Genomic DNA, 27,459 nt, shown 5'->3' with positions numbered 1-27,459 from the left:
TAACAGGGAATTTTTTTTTTTTCGTTGTCTAACTCCGTATTTGTGGCAATAGTAAGAACAATATATGCGCTTCGCTTCTCATATACGAAAGTGCACCATCGCAGAATCCGCTCGGAACGCAGCTGGTCTGTAGGTATGGTGAGCTAGGGGACAGCTCACCATGGACAGTGTACAGGAATTTTCCTGAGACTACTGCATTCGGTATGTAGACGCCAGGTCATATCACTCTTTAAAGCATCAGTCTCTAAATGGATCGTGCGCTGACATTCTCTTGTTCCGTTACGGTGCTCAAGCTACTCAATCCACAACAACGGACCCGTCGCCAGCCTCAACAACCACACTACCGCACATGACTAATTCCGGCAGTGGACTCCCAGAACCTCCACCCAACCATAGCAGCAACAAGGCTTGGATAGCTGGCGGAGTCGTTGGAGCAATAGCTATTGCGGCCCTCGTCGGGTTACTGGGATTCTGCATTGCCCGTCGAAGATTACGACAGAAACCAGCATCATCGAAAGATGAAGACACGGTTCCTGTTAACCAGCCTTCGGTTGATGATAAGGATTTTATGTATAAAGCTCACCAGGCGGTGGAATTGCATAATTACGATCGAGCGGAGCTTCATTTTGACCAGAGCCCTGTGGAGCTGAATCATTACGGGAGCAATATAGTGGAAATGCCGACGCAGCAGGATCGGGTCTTTGTGGCGGAATTGGACGGGGGCCCCGTACGGCGGTGATAACAACTTATCTCCCTCTTTGTCCGCCTTACCTTCTCCTACCTCTATGATATCTATACGAATGGAGTTTTGGGATGTAGATGGATGCAGGGGTAGACTCTGTTGCTAAAAAAGAGCATCCTGGTAGCTAAAAATGACCATGAAACGGACTTAGGTTTATGCCAAGAATTCTGCCCTCGATTATGTAACCTCCCGTAGTTGGCTAACTAGTTAGTTAACTAGTTAACTAAGTTAGTCTGCAAAAAAGAGTAAGCAATGAATGGGAATTCTCCTGGACCGCCAAAATTACCATGGAACCAAAAAGCAAACCAGAAAGGAGAAGCACGGTGTGAGAGCGTGAGAAAGCCGCGTGTTCTGCGCTTCTTCCCTTTCCGCGATCGATGGGCTGCGTCAAACCGGCTGCCTATCGGCGTCTCAACCGTCCTCCGAACTGTATCGTTGACGATGCTCTCTCATAAAGGAACAAGGCTTTTTGGCGTGGTTGCCTTCTTTGCCATTTTTCTTTTAATCCTGTCCAGCACACCCTCGACTCAGCTGCGTGAGGCAAAGGCCAAGGCCGGCTCCTATGTCGAGAACCTCTCACCGAACCTCCCGAATCTAGCGAAATTCCCACAACTTCCAAAGCTGCCAGGCCTACCAGATCTCAATAATCTCCGTTTGACCTTCAGTCCTCCTACCCACAAGCCTCCAGAGCAAACAAATAGCACCAGCGGGGAATCGAAGTGGTACAGTGACTGGAAATGGCTGAATCCATTTTCCTCGAGCATCACGTTGGATGAAAACCGCTCTGTCCTCCCGCCCCTGGCCTTGAGGCGGCCCGTATTCACGTACTACAATTCCATGAGCAAGAAACAAAAAGGAGAATTTGAGGCAGATAGACAGTTGCTTTTGACCTGGCGTCGTGCGTGGTGGGCGAAAGGGTTTCGTCCTATAGTCCTGGGACCGTCGGAGGCGGCGAACAACCGTAGATATCGAGCAGTAAAAACGAAAGAACTGAGTCCCGAACTTGAAGCAGATTTTATGAAATGGCTCGCCTGGGGAAATATTGACAGCGGCCTACTTGTGGATTGGAGGTGTTTTCCCATGGCCGAATACGAGGACAGATTATTGGCCTCTCTTCGAGGAGGATCCGCACCGGAACACATTACGCGGTTAGAGAATTTGGGCACGTGCCTATTTTCAGGCGAACGGGGTCTCGTGAACGATGCCATTGAAGCTGCGTTGCAAAGGAGCAATTTGAAGGATGCTACGGCTATTATTGATGTGGTGCCGGATAAATTCTTCAGGGTCGAAAAATCGACCAGCCTAGCTTATTACGATCCCGACATGGTTGCCAGACAGTACTCACCCATTGCGGAGAAAATCAAGGAGAACCCGTCTGAGGGCAAACTTGCATTGGTTGATCTCATCAACTTACACCTACAAACCACATTTCAAAATACATTTGCCTCAGGGATCGCCGTCACGAAACCGTTTCCCGAAGTGACAACGGTCCTTGTGAACCCGGCTGTCAAACTGGCCGGTTTGCTCGCTCAGTGTCCCCCTTCCATGCTCCAATCGACTTGTCCACCCAATAATCTTGGGTGCACTCCTTGCACTCCGAAAAAAAGGCTTAAAATATTGCAGCCTAGCGGCTACCTTAACAACTCCGCGGTTTATACCCTGGGTGTCCTTCCTCATCCCTATACCTTACTAAGTCTCCAGAGGGGCTCCGATAATATCACTGTCCGTTACATCCGTCGCGAGACTGACCGTGACAGATGGCTTATAGAAGCTACCAAAATACTTCTTGGTGAAAATATTGACAGTTTTACCCGTGCTGTTCCATTTAAAAGCATCGTTGCTGGGCGTTTTGCAATGTCCCGAAGCTTGTGGTTTACCGTGGAGTCATTCCCCGCCAACCCCGAGCAAAGCCAGTTGCCATCTGAAACCATTGACGATCTAGACTGGCACTTTGGCTTCCGAATACCGCGGGAATCATCAGATGGCAATGACAACGCGCAGAAGCCTCTCATGAAGGATTTCCCTGGCAGCGACGAGGCGAAGATCAGGATGGAGTTTGATTTGATTGAGAAAGCAAGGAAGGTACTGAAGAGCGCGAAGAACGAGGATAAGAGGATTAAAGATGCCTCGGAGGCGTGGAACCTGGTAGACACGGAGGTTTGGCGGTTTGTCCGCGCTTTTCGGTATGTATTATATTACCGCCCATTTTTTCTATCCCTGATTTTGTTCTTTATTTTCATGCTTTTAAGCCGTTTCTTTCGTATCGCTAATTCATATAATTTCCGTTGCAGGGCTAGAAGCGTCATCGAGAGGAAAAAGTGGGAGGAGGAAGAAAAGGGGTTTGCAGGATCATAGCCGAAAGAAATGAAATATAGGCGTGTACGACACATTTATGAACAATCCACTACTTACATGTATGTTTGATATCATTTAACTGTATTTATCTTGTATATGTATATGCTTGGCTTTCTGATTCTCCTTCTTCGTTTCTCTTTGTGTGATTTATACGGAACTCATAGAATTCAAGCTGCTGAGTTGAGCCCTAGTTGGCCTTAAATTCTTTATACTATGCTCTTGTTTGGCACCAAACCCAGTTTTGTGTATTTCGCCGTCAACTTGAAAACTTCATAATAAAGTGTATTTTTAGTGATCATCGATTAAAAAATAACGCATATTCAACCTTGTACATTCATATATTTGGTATATATATATTCAGAAATAATGAATACAAATCAACTTCCTTTGACTACCTGGTACCTTCAGCCATTTAAAATCAGAGATTAAGTTTATAATAATAGGGGCATTACCGAACCACGGAATAGATACTAGTTGTATATAATACCCGCCGTCTAGAGCATTTTTTTTATCATCATCTCCTTCTAATTTTTGTTGAGCGTTTCAATCATCTAATTATTATTCTGAAGAAAGAATTGACTCTCTGTACATTCAGCAGGCCTCTCGCCATTATACAGCACTGAATGCTGCTAGGCCACTGGGGCAAAAGAGCTCAATCACCACCAGCGCCATGCCGGTAGTAGAGGGGACGAACCAATCTAAATCCCCAACAAATTCTCATATTTAGAGTGCAGGGGTAAAAGCCAGAGGTTAGGAGAATCAATAGAAAAGTCAGCCGACGTGTAGTCTCGATCTGACCTTTCCAAGCCCAAAATTGGGTCAGTTGAGGTTGACAATTTAGTGAACTTCTACATACTAGTTACTATAACAATACTAGTACCCATCAACTTACTTCTTTATTTCCACATAAATATTTGTTAAAATAATTATGGATAGTTATGTAAATAGTCTTTAGTTAACTAACTAACATTAGTGACGTAAATATTGCATAGTTATCTAAGTACTAGCAGTAGTTAACTACTAACTAGTATTATCCTGGATACTAGTATCGATACCGGCCAGTGGCGATCTAGTTTGCGGGTTTGCCCCTCAAAAGATCTCGATCTGTCTTCCAAACTAGTAAGAACGAGTACTCTACAGAGCTTTCCAAGAGGGAAACGCCAGCTCAAGTTGATACAGTTATGTGCTTCATATCAGTATGCAACTCAATAAATATTATAAATTACAAACAAAGGTAAGTTTGATATGTCACTTTTGTATTGGAAAAGAGTACGCTACAAGACATGTATCATTCTATAACAAGCAGCATGTGTTGCATAGTATTGCACACCGGAGCTGCCCTTCCAAGTTGCCAGGCTGGAAGCTAAGCGCAGGCCAATAAATAAAGACAGCTCCCCCGCCCACCTCGCTGGCAATCATGATGCCCAATATACTAGTATCACTTGTCGGCTGCCAGCACAGTTCATGGCTTACTTACCTGTCTATTGCTCTGATATAACTTAGATATCTGTGATGTTCCCTTCGCTCTATATAGCTTTTGCAACGCTTTCCTACCGCTGATCAAGCTCTAACGTAGCTGATGACGGGTCCCGATGTCCATATCCCACAGCACGGTGCATACAAACATTCGCGCTGCCGGTCTTACTTTATATAGGACAATCTTCTTTGTCAGAATTCAATAAAATTTACCTCACGGGGGACCCTTCAGTCGAGAAGAGAAAAGAAAAAACATGGCTCCATCTGTCCTCCAGCGTCCTGACTCTTCCGTGGTCCTAAAGCAGACCCCTTCGCTAGCATCAGTAACAGAGAACTATTGCAGTTCCCTCCGATTTTACCTCAACGGAACAAGGGTTGAGCTGGAAAATGCCGATCCTGAAGCCACCCTGTTGGAGTACTTGAGGGGTGTTGGACTGACAGGAACCAAGCTGGGATGCGCCGAGGGTGGTTGTGGAGCCTGCACAGTGGTATGTGCAGTAGATGCCAGTGTTCTTCTCTTTTTGTATGAGCATAGGTCAATATTAATGGCTTTTTTGCTTTTCAGGTTATCTCGCACCTTAATCCTACAACGAAGCAAATATACCATGCATCCGTTAACGCATGTCTCGCACCACTTGTCAGCGTGGACGGCAAACATGTCATCACTGTGGAGGGGATTGGAAATGCGAATAGTCCGCATGCCGTTCAGCAAAGAATGGCTGCGGGAAACGGAAGCCAGTGTGGGTTTTGTACGCCGGGTATTGTCATGGTAAGCTTCTTCTGTAGCCCATTTTTAGTTGGAAAAAACCAGCTTCGCATGGCACTGTACTTCGCTCTGCTTTTTGATCTATCGCACTGGCTGAATCAATTCATATCTGGATTGCTAGAGTTTATATGCCCTGCTGCGGAACAATCCTGCTCCGTCAAAACTTGCAATCGAAGAAACATTCGATGGCAACCTTTGTCGCTGCACCGGCTACCGCTCCATCCTAGACGCCGCCCAGTCGTTTTCTTGTGGAAAAGCAAGTGCCAACGGGGGACCGGGTTGCTGCATGGAAAGGAAACAGGGAGGTTGTTGTAAGGATAAGGCATCTACATATTGCGACACCAGCAATAGTGACAACACCACAACCGAAAAATCCTTCAATTCGCCGGATTTCATCTCCTACAACCCTGACACTGAATTGATTTTCCCTCCGTCATTGCGGAAGTATGATTTTAGGCCATTGGCCTTTGGAAATAAGAAAAAACGCTGGTACCGTCCTGTCACTGTGCGGCAGTTATTGGAGATCAAGGACGCATGTCCATCCGCCAAGATTGTGGGGGGAAGCACCGAGACACAGATTGAGGTCAAGTTCAAGGCTATGCAATATGTCGACTCAGTATATGTTGGCGATATTCCGGAGTTAAAACAGTACGTCTTTACGGACGATTACCTGGAATTAGGGGCGAACGTTACCTTGACGGATTTGGAGACTATCTGCGATAAAGCAGTTGAGATATACGGGCCTACTAAGGGCCAACCGTATGCTGCAATCAAGAAACAGATCAGGTACTTTGCTGGAAGACAGATTCGTAACGTTGCGTCCCCAGCAGGAAATATAGCTACCGCGTCGCCGATATCCGATCTAAATCCAGTTTTTGTTGCAACTAACACGGTCCTAGTTGCAAAATCTCTAGAGGGAGATACAGAGATTCCGATGGGAGAGTTTTTTAAAGGATACCGGTCTACAGCTTTGGCAGCCAACGCTATCATCGCATCGTTGCGAATCCCAGTGAGCCAGGAATCTGGCGAATATCTCCGGGCATACAAGCAGTCAAAAAGAAAGGATGATGACATAGCCATCGCCAACGCCGCTCTTCGAGTTTCACTTTCAGATTCAAATGTCGTGACCAGTGCTAATCTGGTATACGGCGGCATGGCTCCTACAACCATCCCTGCGAAATCAGCACAAACCTTCCTTGTAGGGAAGGACTGGACTGATCCAGCCACACTTGAGGGCGTAATGAATTCTTTGGAAATGGATTTTGACCTTCCATCTTCAGTGCCAGGCGGGATGCCAACGTATAGGAAAACTCTTGCCCTTGGGTTCTTCTACCGGTTCTACCATGATGTACTCTCCAGTCTCCGGTGTAACACTACAGCTGCCGACGAAGAAGCGGTCGCTGAAATCGAGAGAGAAATCTCTTCTGGCCGAAAGGATCATGCAGCTGCCCGCTCATATGAAAAGCGGATTCTGGGGAAGGAAGTACCCCATGTCTCCGCGCTGAAGCAAACTACTGGCCAGGCGCAATACACGGACGACATTCCCCCTCAACACAATGAACTCTACGGGTGCCTAGTCCTGTCCACAAAGGCTCGTGCGAAAATACTAAGTGTCGATTTCCGCCCTGCTTTGGATATCCCAGGTGTGGTCGACTATGTCGATCATACCAGTCTTCCGAGCCCAGAAGCAAATTGGTGGGGCCAACCGAGGGCTGATGAAGTATTTTTTGCCGTCAATGAAGTTTTCACGGCTGGTCAGCCCATTGGGATGGTTCTTGGTACTTCCTTAAGATTGGCTGAAGCGGGTTCGCGGGCTGTCAAGATTGAATATGAAGAGTTACCTGCTATCCTAACCATCGAGCAAGCGATTGAAGCGAACTCCTTTTACGACCATCATAAGCCTTTTATCAAAAGTGGTGACGTCGAGGCTGCATTTGCCACAGCGGATCATGTTTTCACTGGCGTCTCAAGAATGGGTGGGCAGGAGCATTTCTATCTAGAAACTCAAGCGTGTGTTGCTATTCCCAAGCCAGAGGATGGGGAGATGGAGATTTGGAGTAGCACGCAGAACCCTAATGAAACGTGAGTTCCCCCCCTTTTTTTGTGCTTTCATCTACGCTTCCAGTCAAATAAAAAGGTTGAATATCTAAAGTAACAGTTTTCATAGACAAGAGTATGTGGCTCAGGTCACCGGAGTTGCATCTAACAAGATCGTATCGAGAGTCAAACGGCTTGGGGGTGGGTTCGGAGGGAAAGAAACTAGATCGGTTCAGCTTGCTGGTATCTGCGCGGTGGCTGCCTCCAAGTCTAGGCGCCCCGTTCGTTGTATGCTGAATCGTGATGAGGATATCCTTACATCGGGTCAACGGCATCCATTTCTCTGCCACTGGAAAGTTGGTGTGTCGAAAGAAGGGAAACTATTGGCGCTGGACGCTGATGTTTATGCTAACGCCGGTCATACCCAGGACCTCTCTGCGGCTGTGGTTGATCGATGTCTATCGCACATTGATGGTGTCTACAACATCCCCAACGTTCATGTTCGTGGGCATGTTTGCCGTACGAATACGGTGTCCAATACTGCATTCCGCGGATTTGGTGGGCCACAAGGCCTATTTTTCGCTGAGACTTACATGTCAGAGATCGCAGATCATCTGAACATCCCTGTGGAAAAGCTTCAGGAGATCAACATGTACAGTCGAAATAACAAGACGCATTTCAATCAGGAACTCGGTGCCGATTGGTATGTGCCCCTCATGTACAAGCAGGTAATGGACGAATCCGATTATGCTTCCCGTCGAGCAGCGGTTACAGAGTACAATCGGACTCACAAATGGTCCAAAAAGGGCCTCGCTATTGTTCCAACAAAATTCGGTATATCTTACACGGCGTTATTCCTTAACCAGGCTGGTGCGTTGGTGCATTTGTATAATGATGGTAGCGTCCTTGTTGCTCACGGCGGCATCGAAATGGGCCAAGGCCTGCACACTAAAATCACCATGATCGCAGCGGAGGCACTTGGTGTTCCTCAGTCCGACATCTTCATATCCGAAACGGCTACTAACACCGTGGCCAATGCATCTCCCACGGCGGCCTCTGCAAGTTCTGACCTCAATGGATATGCAGTCTTCAATGCCTGTGAACAACTCAACCAGCGCCTCCAACCATACAGGGAGAAATTGCCGAACGCATCGATGAAACAACTGGTCAAAGCAGCGTATCTCGACCGGGTTAACCTCACCGCGAACGGTTTCTACAAGACCCCCGATATAGGCTATAAATGGGGTGAGAACAAAGGCCTCATGTTCTACTACTTCACTCAAGGGGTGACCGCAGCCGAAGTCCAGATCGACACGTTAACTGGCGATTGGACACCACTCCGTGCAGATATAAAAATGGACGTGGGACAGAGTATAAACCCTTCCATCGACTACGGACAGATCGAAGGTGCTTTTATCCAGGGCCAAGGACTCTTCACGACTGAAGAGAGCCTCTGGCACCGTGCTTCTGGCCAGATTTTCACCCGTGGGCCGGGCACGTATAAAATCCCTGGCTTCAGAGATATTCCGCAAGTGTTCAATGTGAGCTTGCTTAAAGATGTACAATGGGAGAATCTACGGACGATCCAGCGATCAAGGGGTGTTGGCGAGCCGCCTCTTTTCATGGGCAGCGCTGTCTTCTTCGCCATACGGGATGCACTGAAAGCGGCAAGAAAACAATGGGGGGTTGATGAAGTGTTGACCTTGGTCAGTCCGGCGACGCCTGAAAGGATTCGGATTAGCTGTTGTGATCCGATCGTGGAAAGGAGTCGGGTGAAGGATAAGGGTGACGGATTTTTTGTTGTTATTTAAGGAAACGAACATGACGCCTGCATAGGCTGGAAATTGGATTTTTCACGATTGTTATAGACACCCTTTCTGCTGGGGTTTTTATCTCTGCAATGTGGTGCATCATGTTTGTTTTCTTGATTTTCAAATAACTGCTTCCCAGCCTCCCTCCTAGATGATGATGCTTTCCCTCATTGCCCATGTTGGTTAGTTCAGGACCCGCAAACTTAACCTTACTCTCTTTCAAACCATGGAAACAACCAGCCACAAGCAAGTTGATATGTCGCTAGTGATGACGTCGTGATATTTTATCTGATGTTACATTCCGCCGGCCAATCTCGGTTTTAGGACAAGCTTGTTCAAGTCCCCGCGTTGTTTTACCAGGAGAGCCGATATTTTGCCGCCCTGAAAACCTCTTCCCCGTGACCACTATGTATCCCAACGACAATATCTTGTTTGATTCGTGTTTTGTGTGGATTTACTTCTCCCTTGAACGCGTTCCGCTTCTTCCCGGAAACGGTCGGTTTTTCCCTCACCTTTCTCGGCTTCGAGGCCGTTACATATGAGGCCCAGATTGGGTTCCTCGTGGCTTGACAAGCTGCCGACTAGAAGGGCATGGCGCCAGGAAGACACGTCCAAGCATTGGTGATAATTATAATCTTCCCAGCTATAAGTCTTGTCCTGGTCTCGTTGCGTATTTTCTCTAGGTTTTTGTCGAAGAATTGGGGCTGGGGTGAGCACATAAGCAGCCTTATTTAGCTATCCATCCGCATATTTCTAACAAACATATGATATGCGAATAGATGATGTATTCGTGGTAATTGCAATGGTATGGAAGACACTTTCATCCAGAAAAATCTGTCTTTTGGCATTTCTCATGAAAGGAAACCTAGATTATATCTATAGGGATGTGTGTGACCAGTTGGGGATGTAAGTGATGGGTTTGCAGTTCCTTCACTACTTCGCGCTTCCAAAAGTTTACATGCCCCGAGGTAGGATCTATCATCTCGCTAACTCCTGGTATAGATACAAAGTATGCCTCCCAAGGGTTTCCGCCAACATATTTTCCGCCGGACAGCTTCAGATTGAGTGTCTTGGGCGAACAATACAACCTTGCAAATCAGCTTCTTTATTTTCCCATCCTCACCTTCGTGAGGGCATCTATCATTACGTTCATCCTCCGTCTGCACGGTCTTCGTAAGTTCGTCATACAGTCACTTCGCATTTTGTTCGTCATCAACTTCTGTGTCGGGATCGCTATCTTCTTTGCCGACCTTTTCCAATGCACGCCCCTACAATATGCTTGGGATTCCGAGGAATTGGATCGCAAAGCTCAGGAAGCTGCTGGGGCGGATGAAAATGGGATGAAAAATGGAAAGCTGATCAGAGGGGGGGGATGCATTAAAGGGAAGGCATTTTTTATCTCAATGGCACTGCTGTCAATAGCCCTTGATTGCTGGCTTCTGACCATTCCTTCCGCCATCGTTTGGGGGATAAACATGCCAAGGAGGCAAAAATTTATGGTTGTGGGTGTACTGAGTATAGGAGTTGTGTACGTGCTCTTACCCAACTTCCTTGGAAATCTTTCGTCTTGTCAAGCTTCCATCCCGGGCCCCTGAAAAACCACCTGCGCCTTGCAGTTCCTGAATCAAACCAACTAACATCTACCTCGTCTCCTTTTCTTCCATTAGGGTGACGATTTTTGCAATAATACGGTTAATACTAGTATCTGGCAATTTTGACTTACCCACCCTGGAGCGGGCATACGATATCGAATACACATTTTCGAACATAGAAACAAACTGCGCAATCTGGGCGGCGGCAGTCCCAGCGTTAAAATCACTTATTGCACGGCTATCTCCCCGATTATGGCAAATAGCGACGGCGCCATCATTACCATATCCTGTTTCGTCTAAACTGCCACCGGCTTCAAGTTTCCCGAGTCCGATACCGCCAATCGCAGGCAGCGAGAATGGATATCGCACTCCTTTTGGTACCGATGCCCACTCATATCCACTAGGCTCATTGCCGCCGCTGAGACGTATCAATGATAGCGAAGCGGAGATTCGGCGGTTCGAATACGATTCGAAAGTCTCAAGCTTGTTTCGCTCCGGGCACAATTATATTCCCGACGGTCTTTCGTCGGAAGGTGCAATGTCAGTACATTCTGGATCCTCGAATCGACAGACTCCATCGGACCCGAAACTGGCGCCACGAAGGGAGAATGAAAAGAGGTTTCTTCTATCTCCTTCCGCAACTCCAACAGGTTCAGTGCAGAGTGCGGGGTCATCTCGCGCACACTCCCGGACTGTTGAAGGCAATGAGGGTCCGTTAGAACGCGGTGATTCGGTGGACTGAAGAGTCTACGGTTTTAGAGAGCCAACCATATCGCCTACGAATGAATACTCTATTACTCTATTAGTTCACTTATTCATATTCGTATTTTTTTTTTTTTTAATTTATCTATTTTTTCTTTTTCTTTTCTTTTTCTTCTCTTCCTTTTCAATTATCGTATTCAATGAATAACATAATTTTAATTTTTGTCATTATATTTCCATATTCTATGTGGGCCCTAAGAATAACTTGATACAGAGCAGGCCTGAAAATAAACATAGCAACATCAATGCTGATCATGAGGGGAAGAAAGGATGTTATGTACGAGTAGGAAGAAGAGACGTAATAAAAACAGGCTGAAAAACATTTGGAAGGGCGGGGAGTGAGTAGGTAGCCCCCAGACTCCCGATGTAAATGTACAGTGTACTCCAACAACAGCATTGGTGGAGCTCAAATGATATAAAACCAGTATGGGTGTGCGTGAAAGGAGGAAAGAAAAAGATTTCTCTAGAGAATGCCACCCACCGCTCACAAAATATAAAGAGAGCAGCCAGGAGAAAAACATCGTGGGTATTTTAACCCGGGATGCGGATTGGATGGAGTCAAAGGAAGGAGAATCATTGAGAGTAGAATAATGCCATACAAGGAGAAGGACGCCAATACCGGCAATGCATGGTAACAAACACACTTGAAAAAGAAGTATATTTCAAAATAAAGGGACAGAAAAGAAAAGAAAAACCACAGTGAGAAAAAAAAAGTTAAAATGCAGAGATGACTTATCTCTTAACATCACTCGTATATTCAACCTCTCCATAGCTGCTCTTCCGTGCATGGCCTTCGACGTCCCTTCTCAACTCCCGCTGGCCAGCAAATCCCAGCTTCTGCTCCTGATAATAATCTTCCGCATCATAATCCCCATTGAAGGCTTGTAGGGGAGGTCTTGTGGTGTATACCGGTACCGAAGTGTCTGCCATTCCCGGACTGACATGAGTTGGAGTTGCAAGAGGAATATCACTGAAACCCGCCGCGTCTCTGGATAACGTTTCGGGGTGGGGAAATTCAGAATCACCACTTCCGTCGCCACGGTTCTTGTCAGCACCGTACCAGAGCGTCAGAGCTCGAACGATAGCCATCAGGAGCACGGCAAACCAGATGGAGATGATAACAGCCGAGATGATGGCTTCAGTTCGAATACCAGATTCTACAGAGTCTGTGACACGCTGGACTACTTCGCTGATCTTGTCAGTGGTCTTATCGCCCGGGTTCATGAGAAAGCTGTCTGCATTTGAGTCGTTGTCTTTGGAGAGCTTTTCGAGGGTACGTAGGGAAAATGTGTCGTTGGCCAAGTTTGGGAAGTCCACCTTGGCATGTACAGACACCCAAGTCAGGGCCTTTTGGACCCCTTCGATTTTCAGGCCGATGAGGCAATGTAGGACGTCCTTGATTGGTTCGTAGAGGATCGTGCCACCAAAGGTTCGATTGAGGACGTTGCTGGTTTCGTCGACAAAGACGTTGAGGGTGTTGTTGACTGACCCTGTCGTTTGGTTAACCCAACCAAAGACCTTTTGGTTGATATCATCATTCGTATCGTCGATGACACGGTTGGTGCCGACTGCCCATTGTTCGGAGGCGTTGTTGAGAGCGAAAACGACCTTCTCAGTAAACTGGCCGACCTGTTCTGTGAGACTAGGGACCTCCTTTTTCACAGCTGCCAGGAGCATGGCTTGACAAGCACATGAGAACAGTCCAGCAACACCCAGGGAGAGTAGGAAAAGCGCTGGTGGAGATGTGACGTAGGCAACGACCCATCGCGCAAGCACCTGCCTACGGTGTCCACTGAACCAAGTTGCGGCTTTTAGGCCAGCCGTTGAGGCGAAAGGTCTTGAAACGATGTATACAACATCCATGGGGTCGTGAGCATCTCTTCGAACCAAGGAAGATCGCTCTTTCATACCACGCCAGGCTCGCATTTCACGGTACGCCATTGGGATACAGACCAATATCGCGCTGACAACTAACACGCCAATGAAGATTTTCTTAGCAGTGATTGTAAGCGACGCCAATTTGTTGAAGAAAGAATGGATGCCACCCTCCTCATTGCAAAATTGGAGTTGCTCCTTCGCTGGCACCGGGAATACAGATCGATCAAATTTGTAATCGTCGATTTCATCTCTGATGAGCTTTTTCACAAGTTCGAAGGGCATGCGGAGAGCATTGTTTGTAAAATTGTTGACATCCTCAAAGTTCGGGATTTTTTCTTTCAGCTTATTGAGATCGTCCGTCAAACCGTCCGGTAATGAGAGATTTTCTAGTTCCTTGATTGGACCATCAAGGTTGAGTTTGGGGAGTTTGGTGCCAAACATATTGATAACATCGCCAAAACCGTTAATTGCATGCTCGAAGACGCTGATGCCATCGCCAATGGCATTTCCGAGCTTGCCGGTGATATCATCAAGGAACTCAGTTGCCTTTTTCAGGACGTCAATGGCAGCATTCATCATTCCAGCCACAACCAGCGTGATAAGACAAAGGTATGTCTGGGTCATAACGTTGACGAAAAAAACGAATATCTCTTCAACACCGGTGACAGTAAGTTCGAGCATCGACATAAGCCCATTGATAGCCTTCTCCACCCCTGTCGCGGTCAACTCATTGACTCCCTGAGCCATATAATGAGGCATCGAGGCCATGGTGCTACCCACGGATTCTACACTTGAGCAAGCGGACAAAGCCTCTCTCTTTGCGGAGACCAGGTTTCCATCTAGAGAGCCGATGGCTACAAGTACTCGAGCGAGAATGAGCAGCAGTAGTATGGTCCATCGATTGAACCAAATTTGTGATAAACGAGATCGCAGTCCGAGATAAGGGGTGATAGCGCCTGGGGGCGGTGACGGCCGGTAGCCATTTTCGAATGTGTTAGGATCTTGCTCGCCGTACGCAGGTAGACCTGGGGTCCGTGACCGCGGAATGAATCGAGAGAATTTCATGGTAGACTGGTTTAAAAAGGAGTCAAGGATTGGATACGACCAGCGCTTGGTATATTAATTGAGAAGTAGGCCGTACTGAAGAGAAGCAGTTGGAGGTACTTTGCCGTTTAAGAGATATAAGATTTTAAGGGTATAGCAGAACGAAAATATTAAAATAAAAATTAAGAGAATCAGGATACCAATAATGGGGGGAATAGAAGGGTGATTGATACACAAGAAGTGAAAGGAGAATAGAACGCAATAGAACTATATCCAAAGATTGTTCCCGAAGTTGGTGTTTATTCAAGTCTATTGAATGGGCCAGCCAAAAATAAGAAAACAAAAGAAATCCATTGAGGGGAGAAAAACAGCAAAACCACAAAGACAATGAGAAGGAACAGAAAGGATTGTTAAAAATCTACTGTGAATGCCAGCACAAGGGGGTAGTCAACGAACAATATATTTCGGAAAACAGCCAAACGAGAACTGTTCTGCAGCACAGCGGCAGCACCGTTACATGCCGAAGATCAACGGAACTCCCCGTCGAGCCTCTGTCAAGGGGAAGAAAGCAAGCTCTGTGGTGACAAGCATTCTTTATTTAGCTGTAGGCAACCCGCAAGCAAATCAGCAGCCACCTTATCGTTTTGAAACACATTCCAAGTGTCTGAAGAATTGAGCACTCTCAAGCATGCGCGGACTGCCAGTGGCCAGTTCTGCAAAAATAACCAGGGACCTGTTGGCGCCCATCGAAGGACGGGCGCAAAAGACCCACCAGACAGGCCATAAGCTGGGGATCTGACCTTAGGGCTTCGGTATCCAGGTCATAGCCAGGCGCCAAAGCTGGTGCCCGATTGTATACCCTGAAACCCTCCCAGCGCGTACAGCAGCAACACAATAAGCCGTGGAGGACCTGGGATTTCCCATGGCATAGATCTGGCGTTTCAGGATAATTCTAGGTTCTGGAAGGATACCTGATCCTTTGTCAGTGGCCTGGCGAGTAACCGTTCAATGGCTATTCATATCCACCGATTGTGGATGTGTTGTTGTTGTTGTTGTTGTTTGCTGTTTTTTGAAACGTTTCAGGAAATTCACAGCGTCCAATGAATCAAATGCCAAGGGCGGTTACATAAACACGCGGCTCCGTCAAGAACTTGGTTCTAACTTAACTTAGTTAAACGCATCGGATGATGTCATCATATTTAACCCAGCAAACCATGGCCTACATAGTTACAGAGTCAATGTATAGTATGTGGCAATATAAAAGACATGAGATAATCTGTTCAATCCAATATGGCTAAAAAACTCACAAAGGAATGGGACCAAGGAAGAGAACCGGGGGAAGGTAAGTATCGACCAACAATATAACTACTTTGTTGTATTACATCGGTAATAATGATCAATCGTAAACAAACTGTCATTCCCCATCAACAGTACCACTGCACAACAAGACGAGATAGGGAATAAATGCCAAAAAAAGTGGGGGAATGAAAAAAAAACAAAAAAACAAAAAAACAAAATTCGAAGGATTAAATAACTCCAGTAGCCATAAGAACTTATATTATTAAATCCATATCCGCCAAGTTGAGATATCCGTTGAAAATCCGCATTTTCTTTGTGACACATAGGAAAGCAATGTGATAAGAGGAAACAGCAAAAGCAAAACTCAACAAAGTGGAATTGAAGGAAAAGTAGAGGAAAGGGACAGGAATGTTGACGTTCTAGAACATTAGAACTCGACAGCATGTTCCACGCCTGTTTCGCACATTCGTGGAGGCACTTCTGGTGCCTGATGCTCTAGGGGGTGGGATTAAGGGAATCAAAACGGAGGGTAAAAATGTTTGGACACAGTTTACCCACTTGTAACACCAGGAGCTTGGCTATAAGTTTATGGGACCCCAGGAGGGCCAGGAGGTTCAGACTGGCCGGGTGGAGCTTGTCCCGTCTGTTGCTGCTGTGCCTGCTGTTGCATGGCCGCATACCACCATGCAATATAGTTCTGGTAACCTCCCCATTGAGCATAGGGGTCCTCCTCCGCACCAGGCTGAGGGGGATGTTGCTGAGTGAGGGGCTGTGCGGCTGTTCTGTTCTGATCCTGGTAGTCCTGGTAGTACTGCTGGCCCTGGCGCTGCTGCGGTCTTGCATATCGGTCACCATACGAGTCATCTCGTCGCTGAGGTTGTTGAGAACGAGCTTTGTATTCCTGGGTTGGGAAAGTTAATACCACTGAATAAAATCATGCGATTCGGGATGGGTAAAATTTTCGCTACTCACTGCGCTGTCGATCTTCTCCATGATCATCCTCTTTGCCTCCTCGATCGCACCCCTGCTCCCAACCAAAGTTACTTCCCGATCAGCATCACGGCCTACCGGTGACTGAATGTTGATTCTACAACCAGTAACGGCCTGCATTTCTTTAATTGTATCTCCACCTGCATGTATTTATTAACACTGAACGGAAGCCCCTTAATTGAAGGAGGAATTGAGGTTGTAATTGTACCTTTTCCAATAATCATCCCAACCGCATCTGGTGGAATAAACATCATATCGTTGATTTTCTCCCCGCCAGGTCCACCTCCAGGCTGATCTCCTCCATATGCTGCGCGTGGTTCGCGCTGCGTTGGGTTCGCAAGCTGTCGAGTGTCACTCTCGACAATTTCGAGAATCAGATTTTTTGCTCTCTCCGTAGCATCAGGAGACCCTATCAGATTGACCGGTCGAAGCCCGTTGATGCTTTTATTCTCATTTACGATGTTCACATGACATCCGCTTCGCTCTTGGAGGTCTCTGATAGTCTCGCCTCCACGGCCAATAATAAGCCCGACCGTCCGGTCAGGAACCATAATCCGCACGGCATCTTCATCGTCCTGGGCAGACTGACTGGTAGCTTTGGGTGGCATATGGCCCGGGCGGTCTGTCCGAGTGCCTGATCGGGACGCGCTGCTCTCGCTGATAATGCGCGTAATTTCCGCTTTCACATCTCCTCTCGCAACCCTGCTTCCTGTAATCTTGCAAAGTCTCACTGAACTGCTGGGATCGGCATTATCCAGAAACTGTATCCTCGTTCCAGTATCTGATTCAATTCGTCGCAAACTCTCCCCTTGGCGACCGATGATCAAGCCAACCAAACTAGACTCAACGCTTATGGTTTCAACATTATCGTCCATACTGCCCGGTCTACGACCTTGGGGAGGAGGCCGGTCATCCGTCCCCCAGTACTGTCTCGGTGATGATTGGGGAGAGTATGGTTCCTGTGCCCGCCCAGCTGGACGAGGCGAGAAAGAACGATCCCGCGTATAACCACGCTCATTCGGACCAGCGCGTCTATCAGTACGACGCTCATCGCGATATGGGTTATAATTATCACGGAAAATATCGCGTGTAATTCGTGAAGGACTTCTTTGTGGAGATTGCGAACGATGGTACGATCGTGGGTCTCGTCTTGAATCTATTCCCCGAGGAGACCCTGAGAGGGTCCCCTGATCAGCAAATGTGCAAAACGGCTCCACAAGAACAGGGGAAATGCTAATTATAAAACCAAAGAATATGTATATACGCAATACCATACCTCTATTCTGATCGTGTAATATACCTTTCTCTGCAGCAATTCCTCGCGCCTTGGCAATTGCGTCCGCAATACTCACTGAGCCGGTATTGACAGGCTTGATACCGCTGATATCTAAACTCCCGGTACTGTCGGGAGGAGGCAAAGAGTAATTGGCGATATTTGCAGATGCCGCTGAGGGATGGTAACTTCCGGAGAATGCATTTAGAGGCATGTGCCCTTGTTGAGGCGAGGATGTATGTCCAGCGACGCTCGTAGATTGGTGGGCAGCTGGCACCAGCGGTAAGAAAAGGGTAAGCAAACAGACGAGAATGGGACTGTCACTCCGACGAGGACGGTGCTAGAAATACCTAAGGCTGCCAGAATCTGGGAAATATTATGTTGGTCACCCATGATCTCATGCGTTGATGCAGGGGTGGACGGCGATGAAAAGGAAATACTTCGCAGGTAAGAAGGAGGATCGATTTGGCCCACCAAGTCGCGCATGGAAATAACCAAATCGATATTCGGGACCAGTAGCTCTTCGGTTGATTTCAGTGTAACTGGCCTGTCGTCCGTCGCCTTCATGCTTTTTTCTCCCTCTGAAGTTCTCGAGGATACCAAACTCAAAGGAGCTTAGCGGCCAGCGCGAGCTCCGCTTTTGTTCGTTTTTTGAGGCGTTTTCAAGTAATTCCAGCCAGAGCTCCAAAGGGAAGAAAAACTAACTACAGGGGCCGGGATTTTTGAGTAGAAAATTAAATAATTACACGCAATGTGGTTAGATATGCCCATGAAATTCTATGAAGGGTGACATAGCTCAGAAAAAAACATTCTATAACCTAAAAAAAATCTTTTAGCAACTCGGTAAATACGCAAACCGATGTAGATTAAGTTTTCAAAAAATTAAGGTTTTTATTTAGCCTTCCGATCCCGAAAGTATTTGCATCCGAAAATTATGAACGGACGATGTACTTCTTAAGCCCACGCAAGCGCTCTTTTGCAGTCTCCAGAACGTCATCATTTTTGCACACGGCAAATCGCAGATAATCCTCAGCGATATGGGCATTCGCGTCCGTATAGAACTCTGTCGGCGGGATAGCGGCAACACCGACCTCTTGAATAAGGAACCAGGACAGTTTAAAATCGCGGGGACGGTTTGCAACATGTGGAGGAAAAAGGTAATCTTCCGGAAACTTGACGGTAGCCATGTTTGCAAGGACAAAATATCCCCCCTCTGGATCAGAATACTTTTCGGGGGGAGTATTAGCACCAGGAGAGCTGAAGGTTTTGTATAGCGAGGTGTACCACAACGGAGGAATTCGGAACTCACAGGAATACCGAGCTCATCAAACACTTCGCAGAACTTGTCCATTTTTGCTCTCATTTCTGCTCTGCTCTGGTCCCAGAATCCAACTTCGTCTGCTTTCTCGAAACCAACTGCTGCAGCTGCTTGCAACGGTGCGACGCTGCTGTAACAAATTCTAGTATGTGCTGCTGCAACATACTTTATAAGATGCTCGGGGCCAATAAGGTAACCAACTCTCCAGCCGGTTGCGTAGAAATTCTTTCCCGCTGACCCGACCGTCAGCGTGAGCGCGGCAACCTCGGGAGACAAGGTAGCTATGCGCGTAAATGGGACGTAGTAAAGACGATCATAAACCTCATCAGAGAGTATTATAATGTTGTGCTTAACACAAAGCGCAGCTACTTTTTCAAGCTCCACCCGCGAAAAGACTTTACCGATTGGGTTATGGCTGTACATAATATTAACAACGGTCGTCAAAGAAGAGCCACTGAAATAAATTAACATACGGTGTGTTAAGAACCTAGTTAAAAGAGTCAGGTACGAAACGGATAGAAACGGACAATATCTGGAGATGCAAGGGTCAATATCGTAAACATACAATCATTCTCGTTTTGGAGTTGATGGTTCTCTCAAGCTCGTCGAAATCTATTGTCCATTCCGCAGCCGAAGAAGTCCTCGACGCACCATCTTTGGGGGGATGTAAAGGAACAAATCTTATTGTTCCTCCCGGCATCTCAATATTGCTTATATATCTATCGAAGAGTTAGTTATCGAGAGTGGCAGAGGGAGGGGGAGACGCACTGATCGAAGAACGGCTCAAAAATAATGACTTCATCTCCTTCTTCAATAAATCCCATGAAGGCACTCAACATGCCTACAAAGCCACTTATTAGCTTTCTTTTCCTCTTCCATTATCAGACAGGAATTTGTGGGATCTAACCCTCATTGGCACCTGTAGTGATTGCCACTTCTGTATCAGGGTTGAGTTCTCGACCAAAAAATGGCGAGTACGCGGCAGCAATAGCTTTCCTGAGCCGGGGAGAACCCTGTTTGCCGACTAATTTAGACAATTAAACCACATAAAATTCAGGGCTAGTGAATGGAGTAAAAACCTTTGTGGGCGCATATTGGTTGCACTCGACCCTATCTAGGGCATCCTTTGCTGCATCGATGACAAACTTGGGGGGATTATAACCACTAGAACGTGGGTTTTTGGAGCCTCCATAAGTGTCCAATTCAAATTACAAAAATTCCCAGTGCACCCGCATGCATACGTACAAAAACCCTTGGCCCATATTTACAATGGGTTGAACTGGTGACGCAGCCGCAGCTTCATTGACAATGGACCTGAAATTGCGTGTAAGTAAAATTGATAAATACCAAACAGACAATCCGCGGATCAGCTTAATAATACCAGACATCTTGTCTCTGCCCCGCAACACGCTTTGCTGGACGAAAAGGGTCTCGTCGTGGTTCGCTTGACGACATCCCTCTCATCGCTGTCCTAGCAATTGCAGGGAACTGCGAACGACTTATGCTTGGGAGTGAATGTAAGGTGCGGTATGTGTATGCAGAGAGCATTGCGCGCCAGTGCGTAACACCTTCAGGCTCCTACAAGAACAGGCGGCTACTGGACATAGTAATTCATAAAGTATCATGAACCACGGGAGGATTGAGTCCAATTACCAGTTCACGCCTTTTTAGACAGAAGCTCGCAACTTGGCGGGAAAGATCGGATTTAAAATATTCCTGAGGTTTAGTCATCCATCCTTCACGTCAACGTTCTTATATCGCGAGCTTTCGATGAAGGGCTTTGAAAGTCACAACCATCTGGTCTAACTGCCAATTAGCCCAGCAGGACCGCGAGGAAATACCAATTATGGTCATATGTCCAATTTGCGACAAGTCGGTGAAACAAAACAAGATCAACGCCCACCTGGACTCTGGCTGCCAAAGCTTCGTGGACTTAGACTCAAGCCAAACCGATGGCACCTCCCAAGGGCCTCAGACGCCCATTCATGTATCATCATTTTTCCAGAACTCCGCTAGAAAGGCTGCTCCTCCTGAGACTGTATCGAAAATAGACAGCCCGGTAACATCTTCCATACCAACCCAAAGTCTCAAAGGGAAACGATCGTTCACGGACCATTGGGCCCCCGAACAAGCTCTGAACGGGCTCGGAAATGCTAAGCCGAATTTTTCGGAGGAGGACAGCAGCCTCGTGGTGAAGCGGAGCCGGACATCTAATGCCCTCGAAAATGCGGCTCCGTTGGCAGAGCGTATGCGCCCACGATCATTAGACGACGTCTACGGACAAGAGCTTGTCGGACCGTCAGGAGTACTTCGCGGGCTTATTGAACAGGACCGGGTACCAAGCATGATACTCTGGGGTGGTGCTGGAACAGGAAAGACGACTATTGCGCGCGTCATTGCAAAGATGGTCGGTAGTAGATTTGTGGAAATTAACAGCACCAACTCCGGAGTCGCGGAATGTAAAAAGCTATTTTCTGAGGCGAAAAATGAGCTAAGTTTGTCTGGGAGGAAAACAATCATTTTTTGTGATGAGATCCACCGATTTTCTAAATCACAGCAGGATGTGTTCCTCGGCCCCGTTGAGAGCGGCCAAATAACTTTGATTGGTGCTACCACTGAGAATCCTTCCTTCAAGGTCCAAAACGCTCTCTTGTCACGATGCCGGACGTTTACTCTCGCGAAGCTCACAGACGAGGATATCGTTTCGATACTTAATCGCGCACTGAAAGTTGAAGGCCCAAATTATTCTCCCTCGCCTCTAGTGGACGACGAGTTGATCAAGTATCTTGCTGCGTTCGCTGATGGGGATGCTCGGACATCCCTCAACTTATTAGAACTTGCAATGGACCTATCGCGACGTGAAGGAATGACTCGGGAGGATCTTAAAAAGTCATTAACCAGGACCCTCGTCTACGATCGCGCCGGTGACCAACATTATGACACTATATCCGCGTTTCATAAGTCCATTCGGGGCAACGACCCTGATGCCTCTCTCTATTATCTTGCACGGATGATTCAATCTGGCGAAGATCCACTGTACATCGCTCGACGCCTAATCGTGGTTGCATCCGAGGATATTGGACTAGCGGACAATTCAATGCTGTCACTTGCTACCTCTGCGTATATCGCCGTAGAAAAAATCGGCATGCCTGAAGCTCGTATCAATCTTGCTCATGCTACCGTTGCTTTGGCCTTATCTAAGAAAAGCACAAGAACATATCGAGGCCTTAGCAACGCGTTAGCAGTTTTAGAGGAACCCGGAATGGCTGGTCTGCCCATCCCCATACATTTACGCAATGCTCCGACAAGGTTAATGAAAGATATGGGTTATGGGAAGGAATACAAGTATAATCCGAACTATGTTGATGGAAAAGTCGCCCAGGTCTATCTTCCTGAAAAGCTACTTGGCAAAAAATTTTTAGAAGATCGCGATCTTGGGCTTCAGGTAGATGCAGACCTTTCTGATAGCGTTGAATACAGTGGCGGTTGAACTTCGAGAAACTCCGGATATTTTGTTTGCGAACTTTGTTTATGTCCTTAGGACTGACATTTCGCAGCCCGTATCCGGCCGGACATCTCTACGCAATTCCCCATACTCTTATTAATCTGCAATCTGATCTTGCCAGTTGTGGCTGAGGTAACCTCTTGCAGGGTTCTACGGCTGTCAAGTCCTCACTAGGACGCGGCCACTGGAACACAGTTCACATCTCCTACTCTACCCCATTTGTCTCCGCTCATTGACCAACAATCGCTGGGCGAGCCACAAACGTATTCATCAAGCTTGACTTGGGTGGGTTTGCGCGAGGGCAAACGTCTTACCCGCCTACGTTCGTCGCGTGTCAAAAGCCGCTGCAAGCAGCCATTCCTTCTCTCGGGAGATATATTCGCCGCATGTTAGGGTGTCTATTACGCTCTATTGTTCCGGCCATATTCATGTTTCAAATATTATTAACTCCTGATTCCTCAGTGCCTTGAGAACTGATAAACGTAGAGTGTTTGAGTTTTATTTTTACTTTGTTGATGTTATAAAAATGTTATATCATGGAGCGCAATATGAGCAGATTCAACGGTTTTCATCCTTCGCCCTACTCCCACGCCATTTTGTCCCCCAACTTCCCTCGTGCCCTGACACCCCGTATCATACACTCCTCCCATAGCGGAGTGAGTAAATCTGGGGCCATTGTACCTATTATATTATATTATATCTCTTTTAAACTTTGTTCCCAATAGTTTGGCGACCCGTGATCTATGTCCGCAAAAGTCCCAATCACGATGACCTACTACTGCCCAACGGTACCTAGATTGCGAGTTCGCATTCACATCCTCCTGAAGTGGACATATATAGGTCATATCATCCCCCATTGGTACAACGCAGCATCTTCTTGGATACACCCACTCGGGTAAAAATCGCGACATAACATGCCCAGGTGGCCGCCAGAAATACATCCGGGTACAATTGTAATGGTTCCTAACTACCGCTGCGGGTCTCCTGGTGAGATTCCACCTAACATTCATTCTAACTGGAAATACCATACTAACTATCAACTATAGGACACCAAACAGGCCCGAGTCTTCAATCTTCATCGCAGGATGTTCGTTTGTTCTTTGTAACCGTCAATCCCTCGACGAAAGCATCAATGGCTCTGTTACTTATCAAAGGCCCCGAGACAGGAAGAAGACAGACGACGCAAACACATGGTAAAAGAGGAAAGGGATAAAAATACTCTCTCACAACTTTTCACGTACCATGGATCATCCGACTACCGCAAAGGAGCGCTTTCTAACGAAGCCTCCTCGTGAGCCCTTCGTACCCTGGTTAAAGGATACCATGTTCTCCCTCCTTCAGCAAACCAGCTAAGCGAATTGTCCCTACTGTCGCACAGAGAGCTGCCAGTCATCATTCCGGTGATAAGGGTCATGATTCGCTTTCGTGTGTCCGAGTCGAACATACGGATAAATAATAGCTCAGACTTTGCACTAGAGCTCTTGGTCGATGTATATTTTAAATCAAACGAGTTTACTCGCGAACTTGAGGCTGGTATTTGTGGGTCCAACGACCCCTAGCATCTGGTTCTATAGCTTCGACCGTATCAATCCCCCCCTTTAAACCACCAAATGTGTACACGACCTCACTTGATTAAAGACAGCAAGATAAGTATGAAATACGCTGACCTTCGGTTGAGCTCATGCCCTTTGGTTACCTATCCATTCACCAGTCCCGGCTGTGCCCGCAGCCATGCCGACATTCGTCTAATAGATAGTACTAGTATGCATACCTACCCCATTTGCCGATCCATTTCCCACTTACTTCTAATGAGTTGTCTTTCTTTCTCTTCGACTAGTATATTGGTTTTATTATTTCCCACTTACAGACCCTGCGTCTCCGCCAGGTTCTACACTACATTGCCTCCATTTCCATTAATCGTACCACCCTTACCCATTTTCCATTCCATGCTGCACGGTTTAACGCTTGACCACAAAAGTTTGTGTACTATGGCAAATATCGGTAATTTGGTATATTCAGGTAGGAGCACGAGTACCTGGATGTCATTTCCTCGGTTTACTGAGTGGTGTTTCCTCATGTCTTAAATGCATAACATTCAAGTTCCTTTGCATACTCGTATCAATTGTGTTCAGGGAGCGGCCGAAAGAAGTCGCACAGAAAATAGATGGGCAGTATTCAGGACCGGAGGAAATGCCCTGATTTTAATGCATTACTTATACTTTATTTAATTATTACTTTACCAACTGGAAATAGATAGCACTCAAGCCTTCGTGATATCTCCGACGACGTCTTGATCGCCACGTCACGTGCACTCGCGTTTCCCCCGGCTTGCAGCTTGAGATGCGCAAAACCAAAAGTTCAAGTTATCTTCTAGAATTCCAAAACCACGTCAACAAACCTACATCAATCAATATATCTGCAGAAGTTCCCCAAACACTCCCATTTTTCATGGTGTCTGTTCAGTCTTCAACCACCTTAAATCCTCACCGCCATCTACCAAAGGAGTAAATACCAATTAGCTCTAGATGGCCTCGTCTTCCGCACATCCTTCGTTCCCGCCGCGCTCATCCTACGTTGGTGGGAAACTACCCGACAGATCTGCTCTGAACAATAACCACCTCGCATTTGGCGCTTCAGTTCTCTCACGACGGGATCGGGGAGACTTTGCAGGAGGGGATGGCGGGCTGGCGAAATCAGCGCCTGCCCCGCCAGCACATGCACAACAAAACCCGCACCAGCATCAACAACCCCATAACAACCCGCTCAACGACTTGACGGAAGAACAACGGGAAGAAATCAACGAAGCTGTAAGCAACGAAAACTCCTACAAACTATATATACATATAAATCTCCTTCTTGCCCGCGAAAAACCACCCATCTCCACTCCAACCCACTAACCAGCCACACAGTTCACCCTCTTCGACCTAGACCGCGACCGCCATCTAGATTACCATGAGCTCCGCGTCGCACTCCGCGCACTGGGCTTCACCCTCTCCAAACCTGACCTCATCTCTCTCTTAACAACCTACGGTGTCCCTCGCAATGCGCCACAATCATCGCAAGTACCGCCGTCGCAACAACAGCAGCGGGCGGCGGCGGCGGCGGGGCAGCGTGGAGCCAACCAGCCAGAACAGCCCCCGCATCCATCCAGCCTCCTCATGCCCCTTTCTGCTTTCCAGACACTCACTGCGCGCAAGATCCTGGAGCGTGACCCGCGCGAGGAGATTCTCAGAGCCTTCGAGCTGTTTGATGAAGGGGGAAAGGGGTTTATTGATCTGGAGGACTTGAGGCGCGTGGCGAGGGAGCTAGGGGAGACGGGCTTGGAGGAAGAGGAGCTGAGGGCTATGATTGAGGAGTTTGATTTGGAAGGAGTCGGAGGGGTGACGAGGGAGGGGTTTGTGGGGATTTGTTTGCAGTGAACATATTTGTTTTTCCTTTCTTTTGTTGGGTTCTTCGTTCATTCTACTCTTCGCCTTTTCTTTGCGTCTTGCTATGTATGTATGGTTTTGGATGAGGAGTTTATGTCTTGTCTTGTCTTGTCTTGGTCTTCTTTTTATTCAATTTTTATCGTATCTGTTTTGGCCTGTCCGCACCTAGCGTTTACTTACCTGCCCTTCCTCCCACGTCTTTCCTCTGATACGTTGGTTTGCTTGTGTGTTGTTTATATATCGCCCCGGCCCTACCTATCTCATACCGGAACCCCCCCCTTCTCTCTATGTTATAATTATACATCCATCGCAAAGCTTCTTCATCTCTATCGCAGTAAATAGGAGCCGGGCAGTATCTGGCGCATTGGCAGGTACTAATTATGGTTATGATTATACCACAGGCGTAGTTTAGAAAAATGGATACACATCCATTTGTTGGCGCCGGCAATACACGCGGCTGCGAATAAAAGAACTACTCGAATGAGGATCCAAGAAACAGGAGAATGTTAGAAAAGGATAGATAGATGGTTGAAGACGCACGAAGAGGCAAAGAAGAAGAAGAAGAAGAAGAAGAAGGCAAGGAAAGAGAAAACCGATTGGCACCCAATAAATACCAAAGAGCTAGAAGAGTACCGTGTTGGAAGTTTCAATTTTATTGTTTCACGCTATACCACTGTGAATTGTAGATTGGACACACAATATACCAGAGAAAATAAATGAATCAATGAATGAATGAACAGATGAATAGCAATCTACATTCCTTCCAAAACGACCCCGGAGACTGGCATGGGTATATGTATATATTGTTGGCATTGCCGCTATCAAGCCTGTGGGACTATATTCATGAGATAGCTGGTGCACTCCACAACTCCTCTCAACTACTAACATTGACAAAATCAACACATACATCTATATATATGACCACCTTAACGGCGCATTTCTCTTTCTCGAATCCAACCACGTCCATCCAAATGGGTACTTCCAAAACAAACAAACAAACAAACAAAAAGTATGAACGAACCGAACGCAGAACAACAGCAGAAATGAGCATCTTGAATAGAAAAAGATAATAAAAACAAAAACAAAGACGAAAAAGAAAAAACTATGGATTTTTCAAAATGCACGTGCTACGATGCTTGTTACATATATGTGATGTGAAAACGGGTATTCATATCATGCGCCC

General features: G+C 46.9%; 6 protein-coding genes across 6 annotated transcripts; 4 read left to right on the top strand and 2 right to left on the bottom strand.

The window, feature by feature from the left end:
- Positions 1-994: 994 nt before the first annotated feature.
- HCBG_03512 (uncharacterized protein) lies at positions 995-3,433 on the top strand (the record flags this gene model as incomplete). Its single annotated transcript, XM_045430561.1, has 2 exons — positions 995-2,925; positions 3,034-3,433. 2 exons carry the CDS (start codon positions 995-997, stop codon positions 3,095-3,097), a joined length of 1,995 nt encoding a protein of 664 aa, XP_045288704.1.
- A 1,164-nt stretch (positions 3,434-4,597) lies between these two features.
- Positions 4,598-9,187, top strand: HCBG_03511 (xanthine dehydrogenase; the record flags this gene model as incomplete). Its single annotated transcript, XM_045430560.1, has 4 exons — positions 4,598-5,061; positions 5,139-5,342; positions 5,461-7,421; positions 7,507-9,187. The coding sequence occupies 4 exons, from the start codon at positions 4,828-4,830 to the stop codon at positions 9,185-9,187; spliced, it is 4,080 nt and encodes a 1,359-aa protein (XP_045288703.1).
- Positions 9,188-9,735: 548 nt separating this feature from the next.
- On the top strand, positions 9,736-11,566 carry HCBG_03510 (uncharacterized protein; the record flags this gene model as incomplete). The annotated part of the gene is made up of 5 exons (XM_045430559.1): positions 9,736-9,896; positions 9,967-9,992; positions 10,057-10,093; positions 10,190-10,715; positions 10,855-11,566. 5 exons carry the CDS (start codon positions 9,779-9,781, stop codon positions 11,519-11,521), a joined length of 1,374 nt encoding a protein of 457 aa, XP_045288702.1.
- Positions 11,567-16,348: 4,782 nt separating this feature from the next.
- On the bottom strand, positions 16,349-18,592 carry HCBG_03509 (KH domain-containing protein; the record flags this gene model as incomplete). The annotated part of the gene is made up of 4 exons (XM_045430558.1): positions 16,349-16,663; positions 16,735-16,892; positions 16,961-17,926; positions 18,376-18,592. 4 exons carry the CDS (start codon positions 18,590-18,592, stop codon positions 16,349-16,351), a joined length of 1,656 nt encoding a protein of 551 aa, XP_045288701.1.
- A 157-nt stretch (positions 18,593-18,749) lies between these two features.
- On the bottom strand, positions 18,750-20,963 carry HCBG_03508 (aminotransferase class I and II; the record flags this gene model as incomplete). The annotated part of the gene is made up of 9 exons (XM_045430557.1): positions 18,750-19,251; positions 19,335-19,758; positions 19,817-19,830; positions 19,909-20,062; positions 20,112-20,184; positions 20,251-20,356; positions 20,423-20,507; positions 20,589-20,657; positions 20,725-20,963. The coding sequence occupies 9 exons, from the start codon at positions 20,889-20,891 to the stop codon at positions 18,958-18,960; spliced, it is 1,386 nt and encodes a 461-aa protein (XP_045288700.1).
- Positions 20,964-21,189: 226 nt separating this feature from the next.
- HCBG_03507 (DNA replication ATPase) lies at positions 21,190-22,833 on the top strand (the record flags this gene model as incomplete). Its single annotated transcript, XM_045430556.1, has 1 exon — positions 21,190-22,833. The coding sequence occupies one exon, from the start codon at positions 21,190-21,192 to the stop codon at positions 22,831-22,833; it is 1,644 nt and encodes a 547-aa protein (XP_045288699.1).
- Between the last annotated feature and the right edge of the window lie 4,626 nt (positions 22,834-27,459).

The sequence above is a fragment of the Histoplasma capsulatum genome (assembly GCF_000150115.1).
Source record: "Histoplasma capsulatum G186AR genomic scaffold supercont2.4, whole genome shotgun sequence".
NCBI classification, from domain to species: Eukaryota; Fungi; Ascomycota; class Eurotiomycetes; order Onygenales; family Ajellomycetaceae; genus Histoplasma; species Histoplasma capsulatum.
Note: the sequence above shows the minus strand (reverse complement) of the source record. Positions and strands in the feature narration are given on the sequence as shown.